General features: G+C 51.7%; 1 protein-coding gene across 1 annotated transcript; it reads left to right on the forward strand.

Annotated features, from left to right (window-relative positions):
- Nucleotides 1-251: 251 nt before the first annotated feature.
- DEGS1 (delta 4-desaturase, sphingolipid 1) lies at nt 252-20,716 on the forward strand. Its single transcript, XM_069768416.1, has 3 exons — nt 252-415; nt 12,259-13,001; nt 18,132-20,716. The coding sequence occupies exons 1-3, from the start codon at nt 334-336 to the stop codon at nt 18,276-18,278; spliced, it is 972 nt and encodes a 323-aa protein (XP_069624517.1). The 5' UTR covers nt 252-333; the 3' UTR covers nt 18,279-20,716.
- Nucleotides 20,717-26,570: the final 5,854 nt, after the last annotated feature.

The following is a 26,570-nucleotide window of genomic DNA, read 5'->3' on the forward strand; positions in this document are numbered from 1 at the left end:
GTAAGAAGCTGTATCGTGCCCTTATATGGATAATGGGCGTGGCTTCGGTCCTACTTTCCTCTCCCTGATTGGATAATCATTGCGCTTCTTCCTTGTCTTGCAGAGGGGAGCATCCTGTTAAGGCGCCCCCCCTCCCCCATTTATACGTTTGGTGCAATCCATCTAGTCTTATTTAAGTGGGCGTGGTTTGATGTAACACCGCCCCGTTTCTCTATTGCGTCACAGCCTGGGCGCGGCGTCGCGTTGCCGGCCTGTGGGCGTGTCAGTCGTGTTCGCTGTAGCGGAGGTGGCAGAGCGCAGTGTTCCCGGTTCAGGACAGCACTCACCGCAGCCATGGGGAATAAGGTGGCCCGGGAGGACTTCGAGTGGGTGTACACCGACCAGCCGCACGCTGACCGCCGGAAGGAGATCCTGGGTGAGTGGAGGCGCTGCCGCATCACATGTGCCGGTCTCCGGCTCTCCGCTATGGCGCTTCCTTCCACTTCTAGCCGTTACTTCCAGGCTTTGCTATTATAGCTGTTTCCAGCCAATCAGAATCCTGGTACAATTTTTGAGTGGCTGTAAACTGCAACCTGATTGGCTGCTGTGAAATGTTTTATTTCTGCCAGCCCGTTAAGCCACCAATCAGATATGTGCTTTCAACTTGGTGATTAAAAGCTGCCCTTTGATTGGGTGCTGTCTGCCATCCACCAATCAAATGTTTGCTTTCATTTCTAAATGGCTATAAGCTGCCATCTGATTGGTTGCTATCTTCTATAGTCTTCTCCATGCTGTGGCTCAGCAGCTGTTATACAACCACTACTCTCAGCGGATCCTGTCCGCCAGGAGTGATGGTTTTGGACCATTTAAAGACCATAAGGTTAATATTTACTCTTCTAATGCACGGTGTGATAAGTGGTGTAAGTAAATCATGGCGGTGGTCCCTCCGACCCCCGGGAATGGGATTCCTTTGTGTGAATGGAGCCGCAGTGCGTGTTTGACCAAAGGCCCAATCACTTCTATGGGTCTGAAGGATGTTGGAGAAGTCAGTAGAAGTGAATGGAACCGGGGGAGGATTTGGGGACTGGTCTTCGGTCGACCCTAATTTCTGTGGATGGCTGATCAATTTGGGTTTCTCCTTTTAAATTTGGTCGAGCAATAGATGTGACCTAGTGTAAAAGAATCTCAGACCCGACCTACAGAGGAGAAAAAGGTGCTGGCGCCTGGTGTGAAGCCCGGAGAAGGCACCACCCTTACATGGATAGGTGGTACGGTCAGGTACAGCTCTCCTGATAGCAAGCGATCATCAGGGGGACTGCTCCCCCCCCCCTCAGCAAGCGATCATCAGGGGGACTGCTACCCCCTCAGCAAGCGATCATCAGGGGGACTGCTCCCTCTCAGCAATCGATCATCAAGGGGACTGCTCCCTCTCAGCAATCGATCATCAGAGGGACTGCTCCCCCCTCAGCAAGCGATCATCAGGGGGACTGCTCCCCCCTCAGCAAGCGATCATCAGAGGGACTGCTCCCCCCTCGGCAAGCGATCATCAGAGGGACTGCTTCCCCCCCCCCTCAGCAAGCAATCATCAGGGGGACTGCTCCCTCTCAGCAATCGATCATCAGGGGGACTGCTTCCCCCTCGGCAAGCGATCATCAGGGGGACTGCTCCCTCTCAGCAAGCGATCATCAGGGGGACTGCTCCCCCTTCAGCAAGCGATCATCAGGGGGACTGCTCCCTCTCAGCAATCGATCATCAGAGGGACTGCTCCCCCCTCGGCAAGCGATCATCAGGGGGACTGCTCCCTCTCAGCAAGCGATCATCGGGGGACTGCTCCCCCTTCAGCAAGCGATCATCAGGGGGACTGCTCCCGCTTCAGCAAGCGATCATCAGGGGGACTGCTCCCTCTCAGCAAGCGATCATCAGGGGGACTGCTCCCCCCTCGGCAAGCGATCATCAGGGGGACTACTCCCTCTCAGCAAGCGATCATCAGGGGGACTGCTCCCTCTCAGCAAGCGATCATCAGGGGGACTGCTCCCTCTCAGCAAGCGATCATCAGGGGGACTGCTCCCCCTCAGCAAGCGATCATCAGGGGGACTGCTCCCTCTCAGCAAGCGATCATCAGGGGGACTGCTCCCCCCCTCAGCAAGCGATCATCAGGGGGACTGCTCCCCCCTCGGCAAGCGATCATCAGGGGGACTGCTCCCCCCTCGGCAAGCGATCATCAGGGGGACTGCTCCCCCTCCTCAGCAAGCGATCATCAGGGGGACTGCTCCCCCCCTCAGCAAGCGATCATCAGGGGGACTGCTCCCCCTCCTCGGCATTGATTGGCCGTCCGGTCTTGTTGCAGGCGGTGCTCCAGATGAGGATATTACCAGCAGCACTGATGCATTGTATAATATCAGTGTATCAGTCTGTACAATGTATCTGTACTGCTCACAGTGTAACCTGCCCCCATGGAATTGTTCCTACCGCCTTTCACCTCCTGAAAAGAACTGTCTAAAGTTACGTCCATTTTTTTTTTTTCAGAAATCCGTACAAAAAGCACTTAAAAGAAATGTCCTTGTCCTAAGCAACCGGCGGCTCAAGAGTCCGCAGCGCCGACAGTGATCTCCAGACCGATCTTAAGCCTCATAGACCTCCGGGTCCGGTGTGGCCGGGGCGGTCCGTACTCGGCCCGTGTTTCGTGGTCTAATGTTCTGATCGCTCTTGCTGAGCTCGTCCCTTTTTCAGTTGATGACACGGACGACATCTGCGGGGCCATTCATCTGCCGGTTGCGTGGCAGGGTGATGGCCCCTGGGTGGGCACCGTCATCCATCGTGATCTGTAAACGCCCCAGTTCCAAGGTCACTTCTGAGTTAAAGTCGTCGTGATCTGATCCAAATGAATTTCTTTGCCCCACAGAAGGGTCCGGACTCTGCGCATGCACAGGTCGAAGATTGGCCAGGACCCTTCGGTGGGCACCTGAGTCTTATACTGAGTGCCGAAGATCCTCCGGTAGCGGCTCCGGTGGGAGCAGTTATTGGGGAGACCCCGCTAAGGACTGATGCTTTGGTCGTGAATACACGAGATCGGAGTATAAGGCGTCTCTGGATGTCGGCTTCTTATACGCCGCTGTGTGGTGATTACAGCTCTGGAGGATGGTGGCAGTTCGCGTAGGTTTAGCATTGCACCCCACGCCCAGGTTCTGTCCACATGTGTTGGGTTTACCCTCGATAGTTCGCTTTCCTCTTATGGATTTTCTGCCCTGAAGTCGCCTTATGGCATCCATGCTGCTGCATCGCCTCTTGCTTCCATTACTTGGCACAGAATATCTCTCGCCCCAGGGAACGGTATCTGCACTTGGAGAAGAATGACTTCCAGGCAGTGACACAACAAGTCTCCGCTGGCCTGCTGCGCTCACATTCTTCCCCCTGGCACATCACTGTATAACTAGGCAGCTTTTAACCCTTTATAGGGTTATTTACAGCAGTGCACGTTATCGCCGATCCTTGAGGGTCTGATTGCCGGACCCCCAACTGTACTGTTATTTCCAGCGGTCCCATTTGGCATTGCAAGGAGCATGGGTGCACGGTCGGCCACGTCCCTGACGTTGTTCTTGGGGATTAAATTAAAAGGGTCGTTCAGCAGTAACCCCTCCTGTTCTCTTTAGGGGCAGCCATGTCTTTTTTACCTGTTTGTTACAGGCTACAGAGCGGTTCACATGAGGTTTTCAGTCCTGTCACTCTTCCCATTGAAATCAATTAGTCACAGCCTTCCCAAGCCTGACGTGGCTGATAACGGAGAGCAATAGCTTGGTCCCTGTGAGTGTGGATGTGGCGTCTTTCTCTCCATTCGATCGCTGCCCTTTGCTCCACTTCCTTCCTGCCCGGTGATGAGTCAGGGTCCTCGCGCTGTGCCCTTCGCTCGTCTCCCGCCATGTCTTATGATGGGGCCTCTGCTTACTGCTAATTACCGGCCTGTATGTGCGGTAATGGCACGTCTCCCACCATCACTGCTCCCAGAGGGTCTCATCTGCTGTCCTCACTTACCCCATAAGTCAGGACCCTCCGTACAGAGGACATCTGCGGTAATTATAAATCTGGGACAGCCGGCCATCTGTATGGGGGGCTTACCAATTGGGGGGCTATGGATCAGGCCCTCGGATTTTAACTGCTCCATCATCTCTCTCCAGGAGATAAGTCTATAGCGACTGCTCTACCCACGGGGCAGATGGTGCATGTGTATGGGGGGCTGGGGTGCATGTGTATGGGGGGCCGGGGCAGATGGTGCATGTGTATAGGGGCCGGGGGAGATGCTGCATGTGTATGGGGGCCGGGGCAGATGGTGCATGTGTATGGGGGGCCGGGGCAGTGGTGCATGTGTATGGGGGGCCGGGGCAGATGGTGCATGTGTATGGGGGGCCGGGGCAGTGGTGCATGTGTATGGGGGCCGGGGCAGATGGTGCATGTGTATGGGGGGCCGGGGCAGTGGTGCATGTGTATGGGGGGCCGGGGCAGATGGTGCATGTGTATGGGGGGCTGGGGTGCATGTGTATGGGGGGCCGGGGCAGATGGTGCATGTGTATAGGGGCCGGGGGAGATGCTGCATGTGTATGGGGGCCGGGGGAGATGGTGCATGTGTATGGGGGGCCGGGGCAGTGGTGCATGTGTATGGGGGGCCGGGGCAGATGGTGCATGTGTATGGGGGGCCGGGGGAGATGGTGCATGTGTATGGGGGCCGGGGGAGATGGTGCATGTGTATGGGGGGCCGGGGTGCATGTGTATAGGGGCCGGGGGAGATGGTGCATGTGTATGGGGGGCCGGGGCAGTGGTGCATGTGTATGGGGGGCCGGTGGAGATGGTGCATGTGTATAGGGGCCGGGGCAGATGGTGCATGTGTATAGGGGCCGGGGCAGATGGTGCATGTGTATAGGGGCCGGGGCAGATGGTGCATGTGTATGGGGGGCCGGGGCAGTGGTGCATGTGTATAGGGGCCGGGGGAGATGGTGCATGTGTATGGGGGGCCGGGGCAGATGGTGCATGTGTATAGGGGCCGGGGCAGATGGTGCATGTGTATGGGGGGCCGGGGGAGATGGTGCATGTGTATAGGGGCCGGGGAAGATGGTGCATGTGTATGGGGGGCCGGGGGAGATGGTGCATGTGTATAGGGGCCGGGGCAGATGGTGCATGTGTATAGGGGCCGGGGGAGATGGTGCATGTGTATAGGGGCCGGGGGAGATGGTGCATGTGTATAGGGGCCGGGGGAGATGGTGCATGTGTATGGGGGGCCGGGGGAGATGGTGCATGTGTATAGGGGCCGGGGCAGATGGTGCATGTGTATAGGGGCCGGGGGAGATGGTGCATGTGTATAGGGGCCGGGGGAGATGGTGCATGTGTATAGGGGCCGGGGGAGATGGTGCATGTGTATGGGGGGCCGGGGCAGTGGTGCATGTGTATGGGGGGCCGGGGCAGATGGTGCATGTGTATGGGGGGCCGGGGGAGATGGTGCATGTGTATGGGGGCCGGGGGAGATGGTGCATGTGTATGGGGGGCCGGGGTGCATGTGTATAGGGGCCGGGGGAGATGGTGCATGTGTATGGGGGGCCGGGGCAGTGGTGCATGTGTATGGGGGGCCGGTGGAGATGGTGCATGTGTATGGGGGGCCGGGGGAGATGGTGCATGTGTATGGGGGGCCGGGGCAGTGGTGCATGTGTATGGGGGGCCGGGGCAGATGGTGCATGTGTATGGGGGGCCGGGGGAGATGGTGCATGTGTATGGGGGCCGGGGGAGATGGTGCATGTGTATGGGGGGCCGGGGTGCATGTGTATAGGGGCCGGGGGAGATGGTGCATGTGTATGGGGGGCCGGGGCAGTGGTGCATGTGTATGGGGGGCCGGTGGAGATGGTGCATGTGTATAGGGGCCGGGGCAGATGGTGCATGTGTATAGGGGCCGGGGCAGATGGTGCATGTGTATAGGGGCCGGGGCAGATGGTGCATGTGTATGGGGGGCCGGGGCAGTGGTGCATGTGTATAGGGGCCGGGGGAGATGGTGCATGTGTATGGGGGGCCGGGGCAGATGGTGCATGTGTATAGGGGCCGGGGCAGATGGTGCATGTGTATGGGGGGCCGGGGGAGATGGTGCATGTGTATAGGGGCCGGGGAAGATGGTGCATGTGTATGGGGGGCCGGGGGAGATGGTGCATGTGTATAGGGGCCGGGGCAGATGGTGCATGTGTATAGGGGCCGGGGGAGATGGTGCATGTGTATAGGGGCCGGGGGAGATGGTGCATGTGTATAGGGGCCGGGGGAGATGGTGCATGTGTATGGGGGGCCGGGGGAGATGGTGCATGTGTATAGGGGCCGGGGCAGATGGTGCATGTGTATAGGGGCCGGGGGAGATGGTGCATGTGTATAGGGGCCGGGGGAGATGGTGCATGTGTATAGGGGCCGGGGGAGATGGTGCATGTGTATGGGGGGCCGGGGGAGATGGTGCATGTGTATGGGGGGCCGGGGGAGATGGTGCATGTGTATGGGGGGCCGGGGGAGATGGTGCATGTGTATGGGGGGCCGGGGCAGATGCTGCAGGTGTATGGGGGGACGGGGCAGATGGTGCATGTGTATGGGGGGCCGGGGGAGATGGTGCATGTGTATGGGGGGCCGGGGCAGATGCTGCAGGTGTATGGGGGGACGGGGCAGATGCTGCAGGTGTATGGGGGGACGGGGCAGATGGTGCATGTGTATGGGGGGCCGGGGGAGATGGTGCATGTGTATAGGGGCCGGGGGAGATGGTGCATGTGTATAGGGGCCGGGGGAGATGGTGCATGTGTATGGGGGGCCGGGGCAGATGGTGCATGTGTATGGGGGGACGGGGCAGATGGTGCATGTGTATGGGGGGCCGGGGGAGATGGTGCATGTGTATAGGGGCCGGGGGAGATGGTGCATGTGTATAGGGGCCGGGGGAGATGGTGCATGTGTATAGGGGCCGGGGGAAATGGTGCATGTGTATGGGGGGCCGGGGGAGATGGTGCATGTGTATAGGGGCCGGGGCAGATGGTGCATGTGTATAGGGGCCGGGGGAGATGGTGCATGTGTATAGGGGCCGGGGGAGATGGTGCATGTGTATAGGGGCCGGGGGAGATGGTGCATGTGTATGGGGGGCCGGGGGAGATGGTGCATGTGTATGGGGGGCCGGGGGAGATGGTGCATGTGTATGGGGGGCCGGGGCAGATGCTGCAGGTGTATGGGGGGACGGGGCAGATGGTGCATGTGTATGGGGGGCCGGGGGAGATGCTGCAGGTGTATGGGGGACGGGGCAGATGCTGCAGGTGTATGGGGGGACGGGGCAGATGGTGCATGTGTATGGGGGGCCGGGGGAGATGGTGCATGTGTATAGGGGCCGGGGGAGATGGTGCATGTGTATAGGGGCCGGGGGAGATGGTGCATGTGTATGGGGGGCCGGGGCAGATGGTGCATGTGTATGGGGGGACGGGGCAGATGGTGCATGTGTATGGGGGGCCGGGGGAGATGGTGCATGTGTATAGGGGCCGGGCAGATGGTGCATGTGTATGGGGGGCCGGGGGAGATGGTGCATGTGTATAGGGGCCGGGGGAGATGGTGCATGTGTATGGGGGGCCGGGGGAGATGGCAGGCGGTTTTCACCTATCTGTGTACAGGGCATTTACAATGAGGACAGGAATGTATAGGAAGGGAGTGACGTGTATAGAAGCCGTGCTCATAGCTGATCTGTCACTGGTCTTGTATTATATCTGACCCGGGGATGGGATAGTGCGGTAGATCTCAATAAACACAAGTGTGAGCGGGCACCATCATCTAATAATATAGTAATGATATCATTAATTGCTTAAACCGGGATCACCTAATGCATGTCAGAAAGAGGCAAAAAAAAGAAAGTACATGCACAGAAACAGGGCTCACCAAAATGTTTAGATAAAGATACAAAACGTTTTATTACAAGACCAAAAATACACACAGAGATAAAAACAACTAAAAATCCCCTTGGGACAGTTCACACAAACAGATCCATGATAGAGTATCTCCTGAGTACCCCAGGGCGAAATATGACATCCATTCAAATAACCAGAACAACACATCTGAGGACTGTATAATAATAATAATAATAAACTCCTACTGTCAGTAATGCGTGGCATAGGAGGATAGACAATGACACACCTGCACCAACTCTGTACAAATACAATTGTGGTGAACATGTATCCAATAGTCCTCCGGGATGAGGACTGTGAATAGTGAAGTCCTGATGCGCTGAGGTTCCAGCTGGTAAGTGTTGGACTAGAAACCCTCTCCGCACCTCGCTGGTCAAAGACGCAGATGAACGAGACCATATGATGTGAGGTGAAGTCATGCACATGGTGCACACACTGTCCTATGGGTGCTGGATGCTATCAGAGCCCTTCATAGAGAAGTTACCAGACCCCTACCTACATAGTGTGGATCAAAGGGGTTGTCTTAGGATCTGATACTCAGGAGCGCACTGCTCCCCTGGCTTTTTTTCCTTGGGGCGCGTGCTACCGATGACTTGCAGTTAGTTTTGGTAGCATGTTTGTACCTCTGGCCTAATCTCTGCGCGCTCTGATGCTGCAAGCAGAGACAGCATTTCCTCTTTGGCATCAGAGTGGTGCAGTGAGACTACTGGATCCAGTGATCCCACCAGCTTTAGAGCAGCACTTACAAGTTCCATAAGAAAGAGCTTGTAGGCCCTTGATCCTTGCCTTGGAAATTAGCCACCTCCGATAGACCTTCTGTTTGGGGCAAAAGCTCCTGCTGGAGGGGTGCACGGGGCGCTGCTTTCTTCTGCCTGGCGAGGCGCTGCTTCTTTCTGCCTCGATCCTGCTGGAGGGGTGCAGGGGGCTCTGCTTCTCTCTGCCCGGCGGGGCGTTAGTTCCTCCTGCCCTGCTCCTGCTGGAGGGGTGCAGGGGGCTCTGCTTCTCTCTGCCCGTTGGAGCGTTAGTTCCTCCTGCCCTGCTCCTGCTGGAGGGGTGCAGGGGGCTCTGCTTCTCCCTGCCCGGCGGGGCGTTAGTTCCTCCTGCTGGAGGGGTGCAGGGGGCTCTGCTTCTCCCTGCCCGGCGGGGCGTTAGTTCCTCCTGCTGGAGGGGTGCAGGGGGCTCTGCTTCTCTCTGCCCGTTGGAGCGTTAGTTCCTCCTGCCTCGCTCCCGCTGGAGTGGTGCAGGGGGCTCTGCTTCTCCCTGCCCGGCGGGGCGTTAGTTCCTCCTGCCTCGCTCCCGCTGGAGGGGTGCAGGGGGCTCTGCTTCTCTCTGCCCGGCGGGGCGTTAGTTCCTCCTGCCTCGCTCCCGCTGGAGGGATGCAGGGGGCTCTGCTTCTCTCTGCCCGGCGGGGCGTTAGTTCCTCCTGCCTCGCTCCTGCTGGAGTGGTGCAGGGGGCTCTGCTTCTCCCTGCCCGGCGGGGCGTTAGTTCCTCCTGCCTCGCTCCCGCTGGAGGGGTGCAGGGGGCTCTGCTTCTCTCTGCCCGGCGGGGCGTTAGTTCCTCCTGCCTCGCTCCCGCTGGAGGGGTGCAGGGGGACTCTGCTTCTCTGCCCGGCGGGGCGTTAGTTCCTCCTGCCTTGCTCCTGCTGGAGGGGTGCAGGGGGCTCTGCTTCTCTCTGCCCGGCGGGGCGTTAGTTCCTCCTGCCTTGCTCCTGCTGGAGGGGTGCAGGGGGCTCTGCTTCTCTCTGCCCGTTGAAGCGTTAGTTCCTCCTGCCTCGCTCCTGCTGGAGTGGTGCAGGGGGCTCTGCTTCTCCCTGCCCGGCGGGGCGTTAGTTCCTCCTGCCTCGCTCCCGCTGGAGGGGTGCAGGGGGACTCTGCTTCTCTGCCCGGCGGGGTGTTAGTTCCTCCTGCCTCGCTCCTGCTGGAGGGGTGCAGGGGGCTCTGCTTCTCTCTGCCCGGCGGGGCGTTAGTTCCTCCTGCCTCGCTCCTGCTGGAGTGGTGCAGGGGGCTCTGCTTCTCCCTGCCCGGCGGGGCGTTAGTTCCTCCTGCCTCGCTCCCGCTGGAGGGGTGCAGGGGGACTCTGCTTCTCTGCCCGGCGGGGTGTTAGTTCCTCCTGCCTCGCTCCTGCTGGAGTGGTGCAGGGGGCTCTGCTTCTCCCTGCCCGGCGGGGCGTTAGTTCCTCCTGCCTCGCTCCCGCTGGAGGGGTGCAGGGGGCTCTGCTTCTCTCTGCCCGGCGGGGCGTTAGTTCCTCCTGCCCTGCTCCTGCTGGAGGGGTGCAGGGGGCTCTGCTTCTCTCTGCCCGGCGGGGCGTTAGTTCCTCCTGCCTCGCTCCCGCTGGAGGGGTGCAGGGGGCTCTGCTTCTCTCTGCCCGGCGGGGCGTTAGTTCCTCCTGCCTTGCTCCTGCTGGAGGGGTGCAGGGGGCTCTGCTTCTCTCTGCCCGGCGGGGCGTTAGTTCCTCCTGCCTTGCTCCTGCTGGAGGGGTGCAGGGGGCTCTGCTTCTCTCTGCCCGGCGGGGCGTTAGTTCCTCCTGCCTTGCTCCTGCTGGAGGGGTGCAGGGGGCTCTGCTTCTCTCTGCCCGGCGGGGCGTTAGTTCCTCCTGCCTTGCTCCTGCTGGAGGGGTGCAGGGGGCTCTGCTTCTCTCTGCCCGGCGGGGCGTTAGTTCCTCCTGCCTCGCTCCTGCTGGAGGGGTGCAGGGGGCTCTGCTTCTCTCTGCCCGGCGGGGCGTTAGTTCCTCCTGCCTCGCTCCTGCTGGAGGGGTGCAGGGGGCTCTGCTTCTCTCTGCCCGGCGGGGCGTTAGTTCCTCCTGCCTTGCTCCTGCTGGAGGGGTGCAGGGGGCTCTGCTTCTCTCTGCCCGGCGGGGCGTTGGTTCCTCCTGCCTCGCTCCTGCTGGAGGGGTGCAGGGGGGCTCTGCTTCTCTCTGCCCGGCGGGGCGTTAGTTCCTCCTGCCTCGCTCCCGCTGGAGGGGTGCAGAGGGCTCTGCTTCTCTCTGCCCGGCGGGGCGTTAGTTCCTCCTGCCTCGCTCCTGCTGGAGGGGTGCAGAGGGCTCTGCTTCTCTCTGCCCGGCGGGGCGTTAGTTCCTCCTGCCTCGCTCCCGCTGGAGGGGTGCAGAGGGCTCTGCTTCTCTCTGCCCGGCGGGGTGCTGCTTCCTCCTGTTCCCTTTCGTACCGCTTGCACCCATGTACCCACTGTGGTGTGAGCCGCCTCGTTGCTCATCATTCTTTGCACCAATGGTAATGATGATATAATGTGAATGTCATCCGCCATATCTTCCCTAATGGATCTCTTGTGGCCTCCTGTGAATTCCCTGGATATGAGGGCGGAGGTGAATGGGGGGATCGGCCGCCCCTGATGACGGCTGTGGTCTCTGGGTCCTTGGATATATTCACGCTGCGGCAGATGTTCTGGCTCTTCTTACACTTCAGCTTTTGTGCTGCTGTAATTTACATTGGGACTGAAATAGTCGTCGAGGTTCTGTGTACGCAGATTGGAGGCTGCGGGAAAGCAGAAAATACACCAAATACAGCTCGCCCCATCCCATAGCTGGGAGACGTGCCCTGTATATGGGGGCCTTACTATACGCCCCCTCAGGACCCATACAACGCGCTGCAAGCATGAAGGTCGACTGCACTATAGTTCAGAAAGTTACTAACTTGTAAAAACTTTTTGGGGACAAAAGCTGAAATTTGCGCTGTTGGTCAGTTTTGGCGCTGTACTGCCTCCAGCGCTACTGGAGACCACGAGCATGTGGAGGAGTGGGCACACTTGGGGGATGAGGGGTAAATGTACAGTCATGAATTTAAAGCTACTAGATTATGTGATAAGTGAGTGCGGATCAGCTCTGACCTCCCGGAGTATTCGCTGTAATCCTCTGCGCTGCTGTTTTATGTCTTTGTTGCCTCGTTCACCTTGTGTATGTGCGGTACGTGTCACTCGGCTGAGATAAAACACGTGCACGCTGCCGACCGTCTTATCTCCTGACACTCGTTATGTTTGTGTATGCGGAATTCTGCCGCCATATTGCGGCCCTGGACTCTGCGTGGTCAGTGTCACCCTGCAGGTCTTCATAAAGGTGATCAGATGTGGGCCAGTTCTTAGGACCCCATCAGCTTCTTTTGTAGTGGTCTGCCCTGTGTAGTTTTCAATCTGATGCAAATCTACAACTCCCAGCTTTCCTTGACACCAGTTGCTGGGAGTTGTGGTTTTGAAATGGCTGGAGAGGCGGACATTGGTGATCACTGTTGTCTCTCTGGGGTAGGTCATGAGACTATAGGAATGGTCCAGGTCTACACAAACCAAACCCCAACGTGCCCTCTTCTAATATGTCTGCCCTTCTTCTCCCCAGCCAAGTATCCGGAGATAAAGAGGCTGATGAAACCCGATTCTAACCTGATCTGGATCGTCACGTTGATGGTTGTCACCCAGTTTCTGGCCTTCTACCTGGTGAAGGACCTGGAGTGGAAGTGGCTCATGTTCTGGACCTACGTGTTTGGAAGTTGCATCAGCCATTCCATGACCCTGGCCATCCATGAGATCTCTCACAACTGCGCCTTTGGGAATTGTAAGGCTTTGTGGAACCGTTGTTTTGGGATGTTTGCCAACTTGCCCCTTGGTCTCCCATACTCAATCTCCTTCAAGAGGTATCACATGGACCACCATCGCTACCTGGGTGGGGACGGCATCGACGTGGACATTCCCACCGATTTCGAGGGCTGGTTTTTTTGCACTCCCCTGAGGAAGCTCGTGTGGATCATCTTGCAGCCGCTTTTCTACACCATTCGACCTGTCTGTATCAACCCCAAACCCGTCTCCCGACTGGAAATGATCAATCTGGCCGTGCAGTTTTCCTTTGACGCCGTGGTTTACTATTTCCTGGGTGTGAAGTCTGTGGTCTACATGCTGGTGGGATCCATCCTTGGCCTCGGACTTCATCCAATATCCGGGCACTTTATAGCTGAACATTACATGTTCCTAAAGGGACACGAGACCTACTCCTACTACGGGCCACTAAACTACCTGACCTTCAATGTCGGCTACCACAACGAGCATCACGACTTCCCAAGTGTTCCCGGCAAGAGCCTTCCTCTGGTAAGCCATCCGTTCCCTACCCGCAGCTGTAGATGTATTTCATGTAATGCACCTTGAAATGATGCAGAACTGCAGATTTGGGGTCTTTGGTTTTTTTTCTTGTATAAATGTAAAGTCAATTAATACAACTCTGCAGCTACATCTCCCTCCTCTCCCCCCCCCCCCCTCCTTACCGTCTGTCTACTGTATGGCAATAGTTATATTTTTCTTGTGATTGAGCAGAATTCTACACATTTTACAGAGATCTTGTAAACATATCCTGAAACGGTAAAAAGCAAGGTTTGGGTATAAAATTGGTTTTGGTCAATTTCTCACAGATGTTTGTGATCAGAAGAAATGTAGGGAGTCCAATACAACTGTTTTTGTAAGGGCAGCGGACTGCTCCATATTTTTTTTTTTTTTTTTTTTTTTTTTTTAAATTCTTTCCCCCTGCAGCATGTTTCTTCTATACAGAAACATTTTCCAAGCCCATACACACTAGAATAATGGACAGACCCTTTCATGTTTTAGATTAGGAAAGCAGGATCAGGCATATTAAATTTCAACATGTATGATCCTTTCTTCCCACTCATGAGCCACCATAAGTATCTGGCAGCAGATTATTCCCTCCTCAAGCTATTGAGATCTTGTGTGTAAAATATAGATATGATTTAGTTATAGGGATTGTGTTACCTTTGCATTTCCCTCTAAATTTTTTTTTTCATTTTGCCAGTTTGAGGCGTGTTTTCCGGTTACGTACGCCTTATGATTGGTCATTCATCAAACCGGAAAGAGAGAAACTACCGCCAACCCCCCCAGTGAAAACTATCTAATAACACTCGAACTTAATTATTATTATTATTTATTGTTATAGCGCCATTTATTCCATGGCGCTTTACATGTGAGGAGGGGTATACATAATGAAAACAAGTACAATAATCTTAAACAATACTAGTCACAACTGGTCCAGGAGGAGAGGACCCTGCCCGCGAGGGCTCACAATCTACAAGGGATGGGTGAGGATACAGGAGGAGAGAGGACCCTGCCCGCTAGGGCTCACAATCTACAAGGGATGGGTGAGAATACAGTAGGTGAGGATAGAGCTGGTCATGCAGCAGTTTGGTCGATCGGTGGTTACTGCAGGTTGTAGGCTTGTCGGAAGAGGTGGGTCTTCCGGTTCTTTTTGAAGGTTTCGATGGTAGGCGAGAGTCTGATGTGTTGTGGTAGAGGGTTCCAGAGTAGGGGGGATACGCGAGAGAAATCTTGTATACGATTGTGGGAAGAGGAGATAAGAGGGGAGTAGAGTAGGAGATCTTGTGAGGATCGGCGGTTGCGGGTAGGTAAGTACCGGGAGACGAGGTCACAGATGTATGGAGGAGACAGGTTGTGGATGGCTTTGTACGTCATGGTTAGGGTTTTGTAGTGGAGTCTCTGAAAAATGAAAAAGATCAAATAGTTTTCACTAGGGGTGTTTTCTTTTTCCCCCTGTATGATGCTCACCAATCGTAAGCAGGCAGCAGCACAGTAGAAAAGGAACACACCCCTGAAACAAGTGAAATGTAAAAAAAAAAATGGAGATTTTAAGGTAGCCCAATCCCTATAGTTATATATTTTACATATAGGGACTGGGCTACCTTAAATTCCCCTTTACACAAAATAAGTGTGCGCATGTATATTATTATTTTTTTTTTATTTGCTTGACAGATATTAGCAATTAAGCTATTTAGCTCCTGATGAGTCAGCACCGTCTTGGGCTTAACTTTTTTTTTTCCAGACAGATTTCACTGGGAGCGCTACTTTTTCCTCCTATATGATGCTGACCAATCAGAAGTGGGCAGCAACATACTAGAGAAAGAACACACCCCTACTATAGCTTATTGCAGGTTTTTCTGCGCGAGGAATGTAATCACACTCATGTCTGTTGTGCTCTAGTAACTTGTATTAGCTCTGCAGTGAGATTAGGCTGTCATTATGTCTCTCATAGGTGTAACCTGCCTGATGTGAGATGCAATGAGATTCTGTTATACTCTCACTGCAGAGTGATAAAGTGCTGTGAGCATAGCAGACATTGGTGTGATTACTGACTCATCTGTGCACATATAGTGCACATATAGTGTGGGGGAAGGGCAGTACAGCAGAGCTAGGAGAAGAGGAGAGCTGATAACAGGGTTCAAGTGACACCGCTAAACTCGGCTGTATTGTTCCTCCCCCTCCCCCCCCCCCCCCCACTGACTGCTCTGACTTTATCTGAAATGCGTTAGGGTACCGTCACACTGAAACGACGCTGCAGCGATACAACAACGATGTCGATCGCTGCAGCGTCGCTGTTGAGCTGTCACACAGACAGTTCTCCAGCGACCAACGATCCCGAAGTCCCCAGGTAACCAGGGTAAACATCGGGTTACTAAGCGCAGGGCCGCGCTTGGTAACCCGATGTTTACCCTGGTTACCAGCATAAACGTAAATAAAACAAACACTACATACTTACATTCCGTGTCTGTCCTCCGGCGCTCTGCTTTCCTCAGCACTGTCAGCGCCGGTCAGCCGTAAAGCAGAGCGGTGACGTTACCGCTCTGCTTTCTGGCTGGCCGGCGCTCACAGCCAGTGCAGAGAAGCACAGCGCCGAGGACAGACAGCGGAAGGTAAGTATGTAGTGTTTGTTTTTTTTACGTTTACGCTGGTAACCAGGGTAAACATCGGGTTACTAAGTGCGGCCCTGCGCTTAGTAACCCGATGTTTACCCTGGTTACCAATGAAGACATCGCTGAATCGGTGTCACACACGCCGATTCAGCGATGTCAGCGGGAGATCCAGCGACGAAATAGAGTTTGACGATCTGCTACGACGTACGATTCTCAGCGGGGTCCCTGATCGCAGTAGCGTGTCACACAGCGAGATCGTAAGGATATCGCTGGAACGTCACGGATCGTGCCGTCCTAGCGATCAAAGTGCCACTGTGTGACGGTACCCTTAGTGATCTGATTTCTAATCATGCCTGAGGTTAGACCAGGAGATCAGGGTGTCTGCCATATATCTCGCACACTGAGGAGCCCTACTTTAATCCATGCTGGAGGCGTGTTCTTTTTCTCCTGTGTTGCTGCTTGCTTATGATTGGTCAGCATCATGCAAGGGAAGAAGGACACGCCCCCTCCCAGTGAAAACTATCTGATAACTTTCTTAAAGTCCAAGTGGGTGTTACCTCATTATGTGCCAAATATTTTTATGGCTAATATTTCTGCAATGGAGAAATGAAATTAAAAGGAAAAAACACTTTTTTATTCTGCTCTGCAACTGCTATTGGATCGTGTGTCCAGTTCAACTTGAAAAACTTGGTGAAAGATTCTCTTTAAAGGGGATCAATAATATTGACTTTCACATGAAGAGGTCAGTGGCACCAGCGACCTCTCGTCTACACATGCCTGGCAGGAGCAAGTTTTAACATGGAATGTTAAGACGTGACATCGTTGGCACCAATCGCCTCCGAATTTGGAAGTGACCGGAGACTGAGAGCTCCTTGTATAATCTTCATAATTTTGAAGTAATGAAGGTTCCTATTTACGGTCCATGAGCAGAGGTCTTCAAAGAGCGTGAGAAACTCTGATAGCTTACTAGTGCCAAGGAACCGATGCACATCCTGTTGGGTGTTTGTGGTGTCGCGTCCCCCCTCTCGTCTGGATCGGGCACCACTGTGAGGTTTCATGCATGGAGTGTCCCTTTATGTTTGAATTACTTCTAACTTTTAGTTTGTTTTTTGTTTTTTTTACTCCTAATGATTGACAGATACAACTAAAAAAAAATTCTGGGTAAGACCAAGCATTTTGCCCCTGCTCTGTGTGCTGCCCATTTTCCTCAGTTAGGATGGGGGCAGCTGATCTGTGATTTTTGTTCTCCCATCTGTGGATACCATTGGAGATGAGTAATAAAATCCAACTGGAGAATCCTACGGAAATGAATCGGGTGGAAAAGTCCTTTCCTCTATGCTCGGCACCTAGACGCGTTTCCACCAGTGGCTTTTCCTTTTCATCTGTGTAGTTTATAGGACTTTGCAGCTTCATGTTTGTCCCTCAGCCAGGATACAGTGTCCCACCCAATGCTTGTATATGATGACTGCCGTTGCATAGACGACCATCAAAACAGGTTAAAAAAAAAAATGTTCCTCCTTGCCTAACAATTATTTTTTCATTTTAGACACAAGCTTTTTGTTTTTCTAAGGCTGGACCAATTAACAGCATGATTTTGCTTTTTTTCCCCCTCTATTTTTTTCTTATTGTGTCCCCCATAAGATTTTAAAAGTCCTTTGGTGGGGCATTTAAATATTTGTTTCAATCTAATTTATCTATTATACCAGCCTCAGTTATAGAGCAAATTCAGCCTCTTCGCTGCATATCAGCGCTGACAGGGTCTTGAATCACAGCTGGGTTTCCCCGGAGATCACATGATCACTGGGTTCGGAGAAGGAAGCACTGTCAGCATTTCCTATTACTGCACACACAGACCTTGTTCATTGATGTGTGTGTCTATAGGGATGGAGAAGGCAGAGATGCTAATAAACCGCTTGTACCGTCTCTATAAGGAGCTGTCTGACAGCCAACTCCCGCTATTGTGTGCAGTTGCTATTAGTGATCAACAAACGTGCTAGGATAATGTCTTATCATGGGTGTGCTCAAATACATTCAAGTCCCTCCCGCTGCATGAACCATGGGGACTCAAACATATTGATCGAGCGTGCCGGAGATACCCTGATAACACCCGAGCATGCTCAGATGACGTTATCCAAGCACGTTCGCTTATCACTAACAGCAACTGCACCCAATCGCGGGAGTTGGCTGTCAGACACCGCTCCTCATAGAGAAGGCACAGGCGGTTTATTACCATCTCTGCCTTCTTATACTCATCACCGAATAAGGTCTATGTGTACAATGGGAAGCACCGACAATGTGTGTTTCCTTCTCCAAATCCAGTGATCGTTCCTGTACGGAGGCGGGTGTGTGAGTGCAAAATGCCATTTGCCATTGCTTCACGAGAGGCTGGATAAACAGATATTTGCATTCACTGACAGCAAGCGGAGCATCTACAATAGTATGTTGGAGGGCTGCTTATGCGAAGATCCATTGATGTACAACCATCTTAATTCTTGCGTTTCTTTCTTAGGTGCGGAAGATAGCGGCCGAGTACTACGACCCGCTGCCGCAGTACACCTCCTGGGTGAAGGTGCTGTACGACTTCATCATGGATGACACCCTCAGCCCCTATTCCCGTGTGAAGAGGGAACTGAAAGGAGAGATAAATCAGGAATAACTCCTGGCGCCTCTAGGACTCTCTCACTTTGGCCCACGGGTGTGTGGTGGGGGGGTGGTCCTCATGCAGTTTAGTCTTGGGACTATGGACCCCCAAAGTATGACACCAGACCCCCCCCCCCCCCTGTTTTTACACTCTAAGTGCTTCTAATTTAAGAGCTATCAGAGATAGATAGATATATTTTTTTGTAGTCTAGGCTTTTGTTGTCAGAGGGTTAAAGCATAAGCATGGCAGCCTTTCTGTATGACGGCCGGCGGTGCCGATGGCGGGCCGTATTGTGCACTATTCAGAATAAGTTGTGCCTCTTCCATTTTTCGGGACGGGTCACTGCGTATTGATCAGCGGCTGCTCGTTTTCTTGACATATCATAGTAAGGCCGGGTCCAGGCTGCCAACGTTCGGACCACGAGGCTGCGACCGACCGCGGGTCTCCTGAACAGAGTAGCCAGATGTCAGGTTATTAATTCAGGTCTGAAGACCCCCGGTCGGCCCGTCGTTATGGTTTGTACACAGTGTGAAATACGGACGTCTGATCTAAAGAAACGCTAATCACGTGACTGAGGCTCCCGCTAACAGATTGCACTACCGCTGCCCCACGTAGCTTCCAAATGTCACATCCCATTGTGGCGGCTACCCCCAGCCCCTCACGTTATATCCCCCCCAATGTCACTGACTGTATAGGACTAGTAGTAGATGGTAAGCCATGTGTGTAGCTGCGGGAACAGAAAGCAGCTTCTAATAGGAAAAATGCAACATTTCCATATACTGTAGGAATAACCCAACACGACTGTGGCAGCCATGTATCGTCCATATGGTCGGCACTGTCCATCCCTGCAGACCGCCTGATCTCTAATCCTCATCCTCAGGAGTTGTCTGGTACTTAGATACTGATTGCCTATTCTTAGAATGGTGGGAGTCCAGACACCGACGACTTCCACGATCTGCTGTCATAGACTTCTGCTGTGGCCGGATTTGCACAGTGCCAGGACGCCACAGCTCTATACACCAGTGTAGTGGCCGTTCTATGGTACTGCTGCTTGGATCACCTTCACTTCAATAGGAGCTGAGTTTAAGTACTGTGAGCGGCCACTACACGGAGTACGGAGCAGTTCTGGAAACTGATAACAGAACTGATAACAGCAGACCCATGGGGATCATAGGTTTCATCCCCCACCTAAGTCCTGGACAACCCCTTTAAATATATCAATAGGATTTTCTTATGAGCTGGTATAAAACAAAATGCCCAATCTCCCTCGAAAAAATAACCTTGTAAGACGAATGCCCTGAAATGCCAGCAAATCTCTTCCACTGCTTGCATCATAAAACTAGACAGCCTGTATTGCTAACGTGTCCTTGGCCGGAGACGCTCCACGTGGCTTTCACTTTGCCAGGCACGATTATCTTATCAAGAAGGTGACAGACAGCCCGTACAACAGACCAAGACTCCAAGCGCGACAACACTGGATTAACCCGATAACCAGAGCTGGGACTTTCACAGGGTGCAGGATTGTGGAGGACTTTGAACCTTGAAACTGGCGTCAAGTCGCTAAAGGAATGGCGTCCTAAAGAACAACCACCCTCAGCAATTATCCCGGCCTGGGAAGATCAAAACGACTTTTCACGAGTGACTTGTGACTGCAGATTAGCAGCTTTTTTCCCCCCTCCCCCACCTCCGTCCTCACCCTCTTCACTTCTGTAGATAACAATGGCACTTATCACCCTGATACTCTATATTGCTGCTGGTCTGGCTCAGCTGATGTTATATGAGCCGTGCATGCCAGCGGAGGGACAAAGGATCCTGTATACATCGCAACAGCTGATGTGGCATCACATGAAGGAACGATGGCCTATATTCATCAGTATGCAGGTGGTATATTGCATCGGCTAGAGGTCAGGCCAAGCAAGCGTGCAGCCTAAACATCTCAACATCTTTTTAGCTTTACCACCAGCTCTTAGGCATTGAGCTGAATGTCCACAGACACTGACCTGGTCAATAGAATGTTGGCCTCCGTGCAGACCTTCATTATGACTTGTTCCAGTCTCATCAGCTGTTTGTCACTTCTTCTTTTCTATATGTATAACCGATACGTGACTGATACAATTCCCATAGAGCAGTAGTGAAATACTAGTCTCCTTGAAGCAAGCCCTTGACTGATACCCCCATTAACCACAAGCCACAGCGAGGACTCAGATATGTGCAAGTTGCCCCATCACTGTGTAATTTGGCCTGCGTTCGCGAGCGAGGACTGTGGGTCATCGGTAAGAGGGGATCTGGACAAGGCCTGGCCACAAGTTCATTCAACTTTTTTTTTTTTTTGCTTTCTGCAACTTTTTAAACCAAAACGATGTTCAGGTTTTGCTTCATGAAGCTGCTTTTTGTAACTTTTGTCAGTATTAATAATTATGTGTTGACCTATTAAAATGTATTAAATATTCTAAGCCTTGTCCTACTTTTTTACGATCTTTTTATTTGCTCACAAATTTATTTTTTGAGAGATTTAGACACTCTGGTATAGTGGTATATTTGACCTCATGACTATCTTGTAGGTGGAGAGCTTCTGCAAAGAACTTGGTATTGCCTTGTATCTTTTTTTATTTTTTTTTTACCTTTAAGGAACTGCTGCAGGCAATCTGTGACTGCAAGCAGCTTTTTTTTTTTTTTTTTCTTTTATCCACTTTTTTTTTTTTCGGGTTACACTTTTTATGTAAGTGTAGCCTAAAGGCACCCCCATACACATGAGACTAAAGGTCTATATCCGGTTCAGCTTGGTCTGTGTAGGGGGGGGTGCCGGACAGCTGATGGTCGCGTGAGATGTCGTTCACACATGTCCGATCTGCCGATCTCTTGGAGGCTTGCCAAAGCCTCTTTTGGCTGCCAGCCATCTAATATGTATGGCCAATTTAATGATTAATCTCCAGACTGGTTGCATTTTGCAAGAATAATGTAGTAAACATTTGGTGGAGGATGCGGGCAAATTTTGTTTGTGTTTTTTTTTTTTAATTTTGCTGTGTATTTATCTAGTACAGATGGTGGACATCTTGGGGTTGTGTCCAAATATTGCGCAGTTCTATATATTTAAAAAAAAAATCTTGTTTAGGTTGTTACGAATCATTCTAACCAACCACTAATTTTCATGTTACAATATTTATCAATGAAACTGATACATTTTGTACCCTAAAAACTTGCAAAATTGGATTTAAATCTATTTTGGTTCCACTTGAAATCGGACCTTGTCCTGCCTTTTTCGATCTATTTATTCTCGCGTACGGCATCGACAGATGTTCTTATCTGTACGCCCAGAATTAGGAATTAACCAAGAACATCTGTATACGAGAATGGCGGATCTGAAAGCTCGATGTCGTCCCACGCCGGCTGTGTGATCGCATTAATTTATACATTGCTCAGCGAGCGCTCGGAGATCATTTATTGGCAGAAACTTACTTCCAGAGAACCCGTATTGTCGTTTAAGCAGTTTATATCCCCTAATTATATATCCTTAATTAGCAGGGAGAATAGGAAACCCGCAAAAAAAGTAATTCTATGACTTGAGGGGGTTTGGCACAAACTGGGAATTGAGGAAAAATGGAGACCACCGTCTAGGGGAGCACTAATACCGTGTGGTGGCGCAGAGGAGGAACTACTACCACTACCATGGGGCGGTACTATTGATGTGAGGGCGGACTATTACAAGGGGCCACTTTGATGTAGTTTGACTTCTGAGAGTTCTTGGTGTTACATAGGACTGCAGGTGACCTCTACTACATCTATAGAAAGGGCCTTTACATTTGTTCACCGTTATTCTTATTTTATGGGTAAAGGGGAAGGTGTAAATAGGTTTATTCTATTAAAGGGATGCGGTGAGGGCACGTCCCATTACTGGATCTCCCTGAAGCCACTTTTTTTATAAGTTGTGAAGTTTGGACTCCATTAAGTGCCCCCTTAGTAGCTTTTTCCAGACTCGCAGTAAGGAAAGTCGGCAGCGAGGACGGACGTGACCCAACATGATGCTGCGCAGACATTCCTGTGGGATTTTACAGGGGGAGGGAGGACGCTGGAGGCTTCTTGGCCTTCAGATTATAAGGTTAAGTAACTGTAGAAGAAAGTCCTTCTGATGTGCGGTTTATAGGGGGCTGCAGACTTTAGAGGGATGGCCCCCCTGCTAGGATATGCCATCAGATTGTAAAAGACAGGGGTCCGACAGCTAGAACCCCCCCCCCCCTCCTGATCAGAGAAATAAGGAATCGTAAACAGATAGGGGGGGCCCCAGGACTGCGGACCCTTATTTTACAGAATTGTCGGTGGTCCCAGCACTCGGGCCATCATTGTATCCAGCTAGAATTACAAAAAAAATAAACTATGATCTGAAAATCCAGTGACGGCCCATCCTATATTAATACTGTGATCTTATGGGTAGACCACCCAAAAGATTTACATGGGTGGGCCTGTCCCGTACCTGTGTCCTGGCCCTTGTGGGGGTCTCTCTTTGCTTTCTGTTTTTGACGCTCACCTTCCAAGAGGCATCTTTTTATATCTTTGTCATTAGTTCTTTATGTATTTGACATGGGTATTAATATTACTGCATTAGTTCAGACTGTTGCGCACTCTACGATACCAGTTATTTCTTTTTTTTTTTTTTTTACTTTTTTTTTTTTGTTTTTGGAAAAAGGGCTAATATTATAAAATATATACTGTAATTATTTTTTAAATCCGTCCCTCTAGCGGACATGAATCTGCGATCCTCGTCATTACTTGTATGATACATTGTAATACTGCAGTAGTGCAGTGTGTTCTAGAGACCTCCTATCGTGCCCATCCATAGGTACACCGCACAAACGTGGCGCACACACGAGATCTTTAGTAGGTTCGTCCGACTACCATGACCCTGCAATCATCAGGTTTGTGGGGGCACAGAGTATCGGAAAGGGCATTTTCGACGTCTTTGATGCTGCTGTCAATCAAGGCCACGTCCCTGTATGCTCAAACACGACCATAACCCAGTGCACAGCAGGAGCACGTTTATAAGATTATCTCGGCACAGGAACATTTTATTTCAACGCATCCAATTGTGTAAGTTATTATTCTTCTTCCAAAATCTATTGCTTTAAAATAAATGGGGTTTTCGCATGAAAAAAGCTCAACTGTTCCAATCGGATGTTGGGAACTTCAGAGCCGGTTCCTGGCACGTGCCGGGGTCACCAGGAATTGGCGCGCTCTGTGTACTTCGGATTTTAGCAGAACAGTACAGAGATGGTCATCACTGATATTAGTCACAGACCTCAAAAGACTGATCCAGGCCCCTTTGTTCCCCGCACCCCCCATCGGAGCTCACCTCCTCCTAGGTCTCCGTGATACATCGGCACATGGGAATATGGCAGATGCTACACAAGCAAATCAGCATGTAAAATCTCCTCCGACTGAGCAACATGCAAAATAAAAACCACAATATTGTATCCGGAGTGACTGACGCCCTAATGAGCCCCTCGTGTGCAAGACCCCGTATGTCAACAAACTTATGGGGACGCTCGTCCTTCACAGTCACGCTGTAATTAAACAGCACCTCTAAGGCCCAACCATAGATTCCAACTGATGGCAATTTTGGGACCGTGGTCTTGCGCGGGACCCTCAAAGTGATCGGAGATACTTCTTTGTGGGTGGGATTTCTGCAAATATTAACATTTCTTTTGTTTATTCCTGATTTTTGGCTTCGAAATACTGACTTGTGAACATGGTCTAAAAGAGAACTTTTCTCCGGCTCGGACGTGACCACTTTTGCACTTATTTTATCCTAGTTGCTGCTTCCCTAAGTATTTTATTTTTTTTGGGAGGGGGGCTTAAATCTGCCTATTAAGCAATGGCTTTTTTTTTTAATGAAGTTTATGAAGGGGGTGTGGCTCAAGGGTTGATTATACAGAGCAACCTAAAGCCACGCCCCCGAGGAGCCTGTGAATCATGCACCCTTGTATAGTGCATCAAAATTAGTACTGAATTAAAAGGCCCATATTTCTGCAACCGTATGGCAAAGTCTGGACCCTAAAAAGTCTTCCGTAGAAATCTAATTATGACCCAATCCTCAAATACCCCCCAGCTGGTTATGATTTTGTATGCGCAATATTAAAAAAAATTCCTGAAAACATGACTGGTTGTGGAAGGGCACAATGACAAGTCAGCACATGTATTTCATGTATGACCTGACGTACTGTGGCCACCACTAGAGGGCGCTCTCTGAAGACCTTTCCAAGTGAGCTTAATATTGGCTATAACTGTGAGCTCCCCCTTGTGGCTGCTGCAGGAAGCTTTTTTAAATTATTTATCTTTAGGTCTCAGCATGAGATTTGCAGCCATGTGTCAGAAATGCAGCTATAAATATATTCAAGAAGGAGGGCAGGTCTAGTCCATTTTTTTTTCCTTTTTAGGACCCTAAAAAGTCTTCTGTAGAAATCTAATTATGATCCAATCCTCAAATACTCCCCAGATGGTTGATTTTGTATGAGTAATATTAAAAAAATCCTGAAAACATGACTGATCGGGGGGCACTGACGCAACCGCTGCCATGTAGAAATTAAGGGGGAATCATTTTTTTTAAGTAGTCATGAAAGTTACAAACATAAAAATAAAAAAAGGTTGCTCCTTCTTCCTGCACCTATAGGGCTCCCTGGAGTTTTATGGCCGTCACATTGTGCTGCAGGTGATCATCTCTGACCTTCCACCATGGTGCCAGCAATATCTTGTGACCTGAGCACATGGGGGAGGGGAGCAGCTTATAGTTACATCATAGTAATGAGGCATGGAGGTGACAATAACTGGGATGGAGACTCATTAACTCCAGCGCCTTCCTCTGCCTCCTGCTACAACCTGGGGAATCTGGGACTAAGGGTATGTGCACACGATGCAGATTTAGTGCAGAACTGCAGCAGATTTTTCTGCAGCACAAACGCTGCAGAACTGCACTGTGATCACAGTACAATGTAAATCAATGTGAAAAAAAAAAGCTGTGCACATGGTGCAGAAAAATCTGCGCAGAAACGCTGCAGTTTTCAAAGAAGTGCCTGTCACTTCTTTTGTGCAGTTCTGCAGCGTTTCTGCACCCCTCCATAATAGAAATCTGCAGGTGCGTTTTTGATGCGTTTTTTGTGCAGATTTGTGCTCAAAAAACGCATAAAAAACGCAACTGCAGATTCTGCCAGGAGATGCAGATTTAGTGCAGAACTGCAGCAGATTTTTCTGCACTAAATCTGCATCGTGTGCACATACCCTTATACCGAGCCGCTCTGTGCTTAATGCTAAGGAATAGTGCGCTGAATGCAGCGGGGCAGTGATCGCCAGCTATTGGGAAACAACGACTGTCACTGGGCATCCTGGGAGTTGTGGTTCCCCATCAACTGGCGACATCACACCTGCAATAATTCTAGGAAAAACAAGCTGAGACTACCACCCTCATCAGGATGAATTACTGTGGCCCACCTTCCTCAGCGGCTGGTTTTAGACAGTATCCCATGTAATTAGGAAAAAAAAAAATCCCTGGTGGTCTAGGGAAGTAACGAGGTTCATTTCCCATTCCAGGGTGGTCTAGAGAAGTAAAGGAGTAAATTTCCCATTTCCTGGTGGTCTAGGGAAGTAAAGGGGTCAATTTCCCATTTCCTGGTGGTCTAGGGAAGTAAAGGGGTTCATTTCCCATTCTCTGGTGGTCTAGGGAAGTAAAGGGGTTCATTTCCCATTCTCTGGTGGGCTAGAGCAGTGGTAAATTCAGATTGCACCCAGGGACAATTGCGGAGTTTTCCAGCACCTAGAGCCAGTGCTGACCGCTGCTGCCATCAGATGACGGGTGTCCCAGTCTAATAAAGTGGTGGGCTTTCACTGATACGTTATCCCTTTATGATCGGCGGGGGTCCGACGTCTGCACCCACCTCTGGCTCAGCCACACTCCATGCCAGACCCCACATCCCACGGTCTATGCCCGCCTGTCCCCACCACTCCTAGGTTTCTGCTCTGTGCAAACACACACGCCGAGCCGGCGCGGATCTACATTCTACCACTTTATAGGCCGGAGGATCCTCCAAAGTGATCAGGAACATAGTGTGAGCCCCAATGGAGACAGCGATGATCTGTCTGTGAAGCTGCGGAATTAGTGACGCTGTATTAGGCTACTTTCACACTAGCGTCGGAATCTCCCCGTCGCAATGCGTCGGGGAGAGATTCCGACGCTAGCGTTTAACACATTGCACAACGGAGGCAGCGGATGCATTTCTCCGGCGCATCCGCTGCCCCATTGTAAGGTGCGGGGAGGTGGGGGCG

This window comes from Ranitomeya imitator, chromosome 5 (genome assembly GCF_032444005.1).
Source record: "Ranitomeya imitator isolate aRanImi1 chromosome 5, aRanImi1.pri, whole genome shotgun sequence".
In the NCBI taxonomy this organism is placed as follows: Eukaryota; Metazoa; Chordata; class Amphibia; order Anura; family Dendrobatidae; genus Ranitomeya; species Ranitomeya imitator.

Excerpts from the sequence above, each read along its gene's own strand:
- DEGS1 (XM_069768416.1), top strand. The coding sequence starts at position 334 with ATGGGGAATAAGGTGGCCCGGGAGGACTTCGAGTGGGTGTACACCGAC. Across the intron at positions 416-12,258 it reads CCGCCGGAAGGAGATCCTGG|CCAAGTATCCGGAGATAAAG; the intron begins GTGAGTGGAGGC and ends TCTTCTCCCCAG. Across the intron at positions 13,002-18,131 it reads CCGGCAAGAGCCTTCCTCTG|GTGCGGAAGATAGCGGCCGA; the intron begins GTAAGCCATCCG and ends TTTCTTTCTTAG.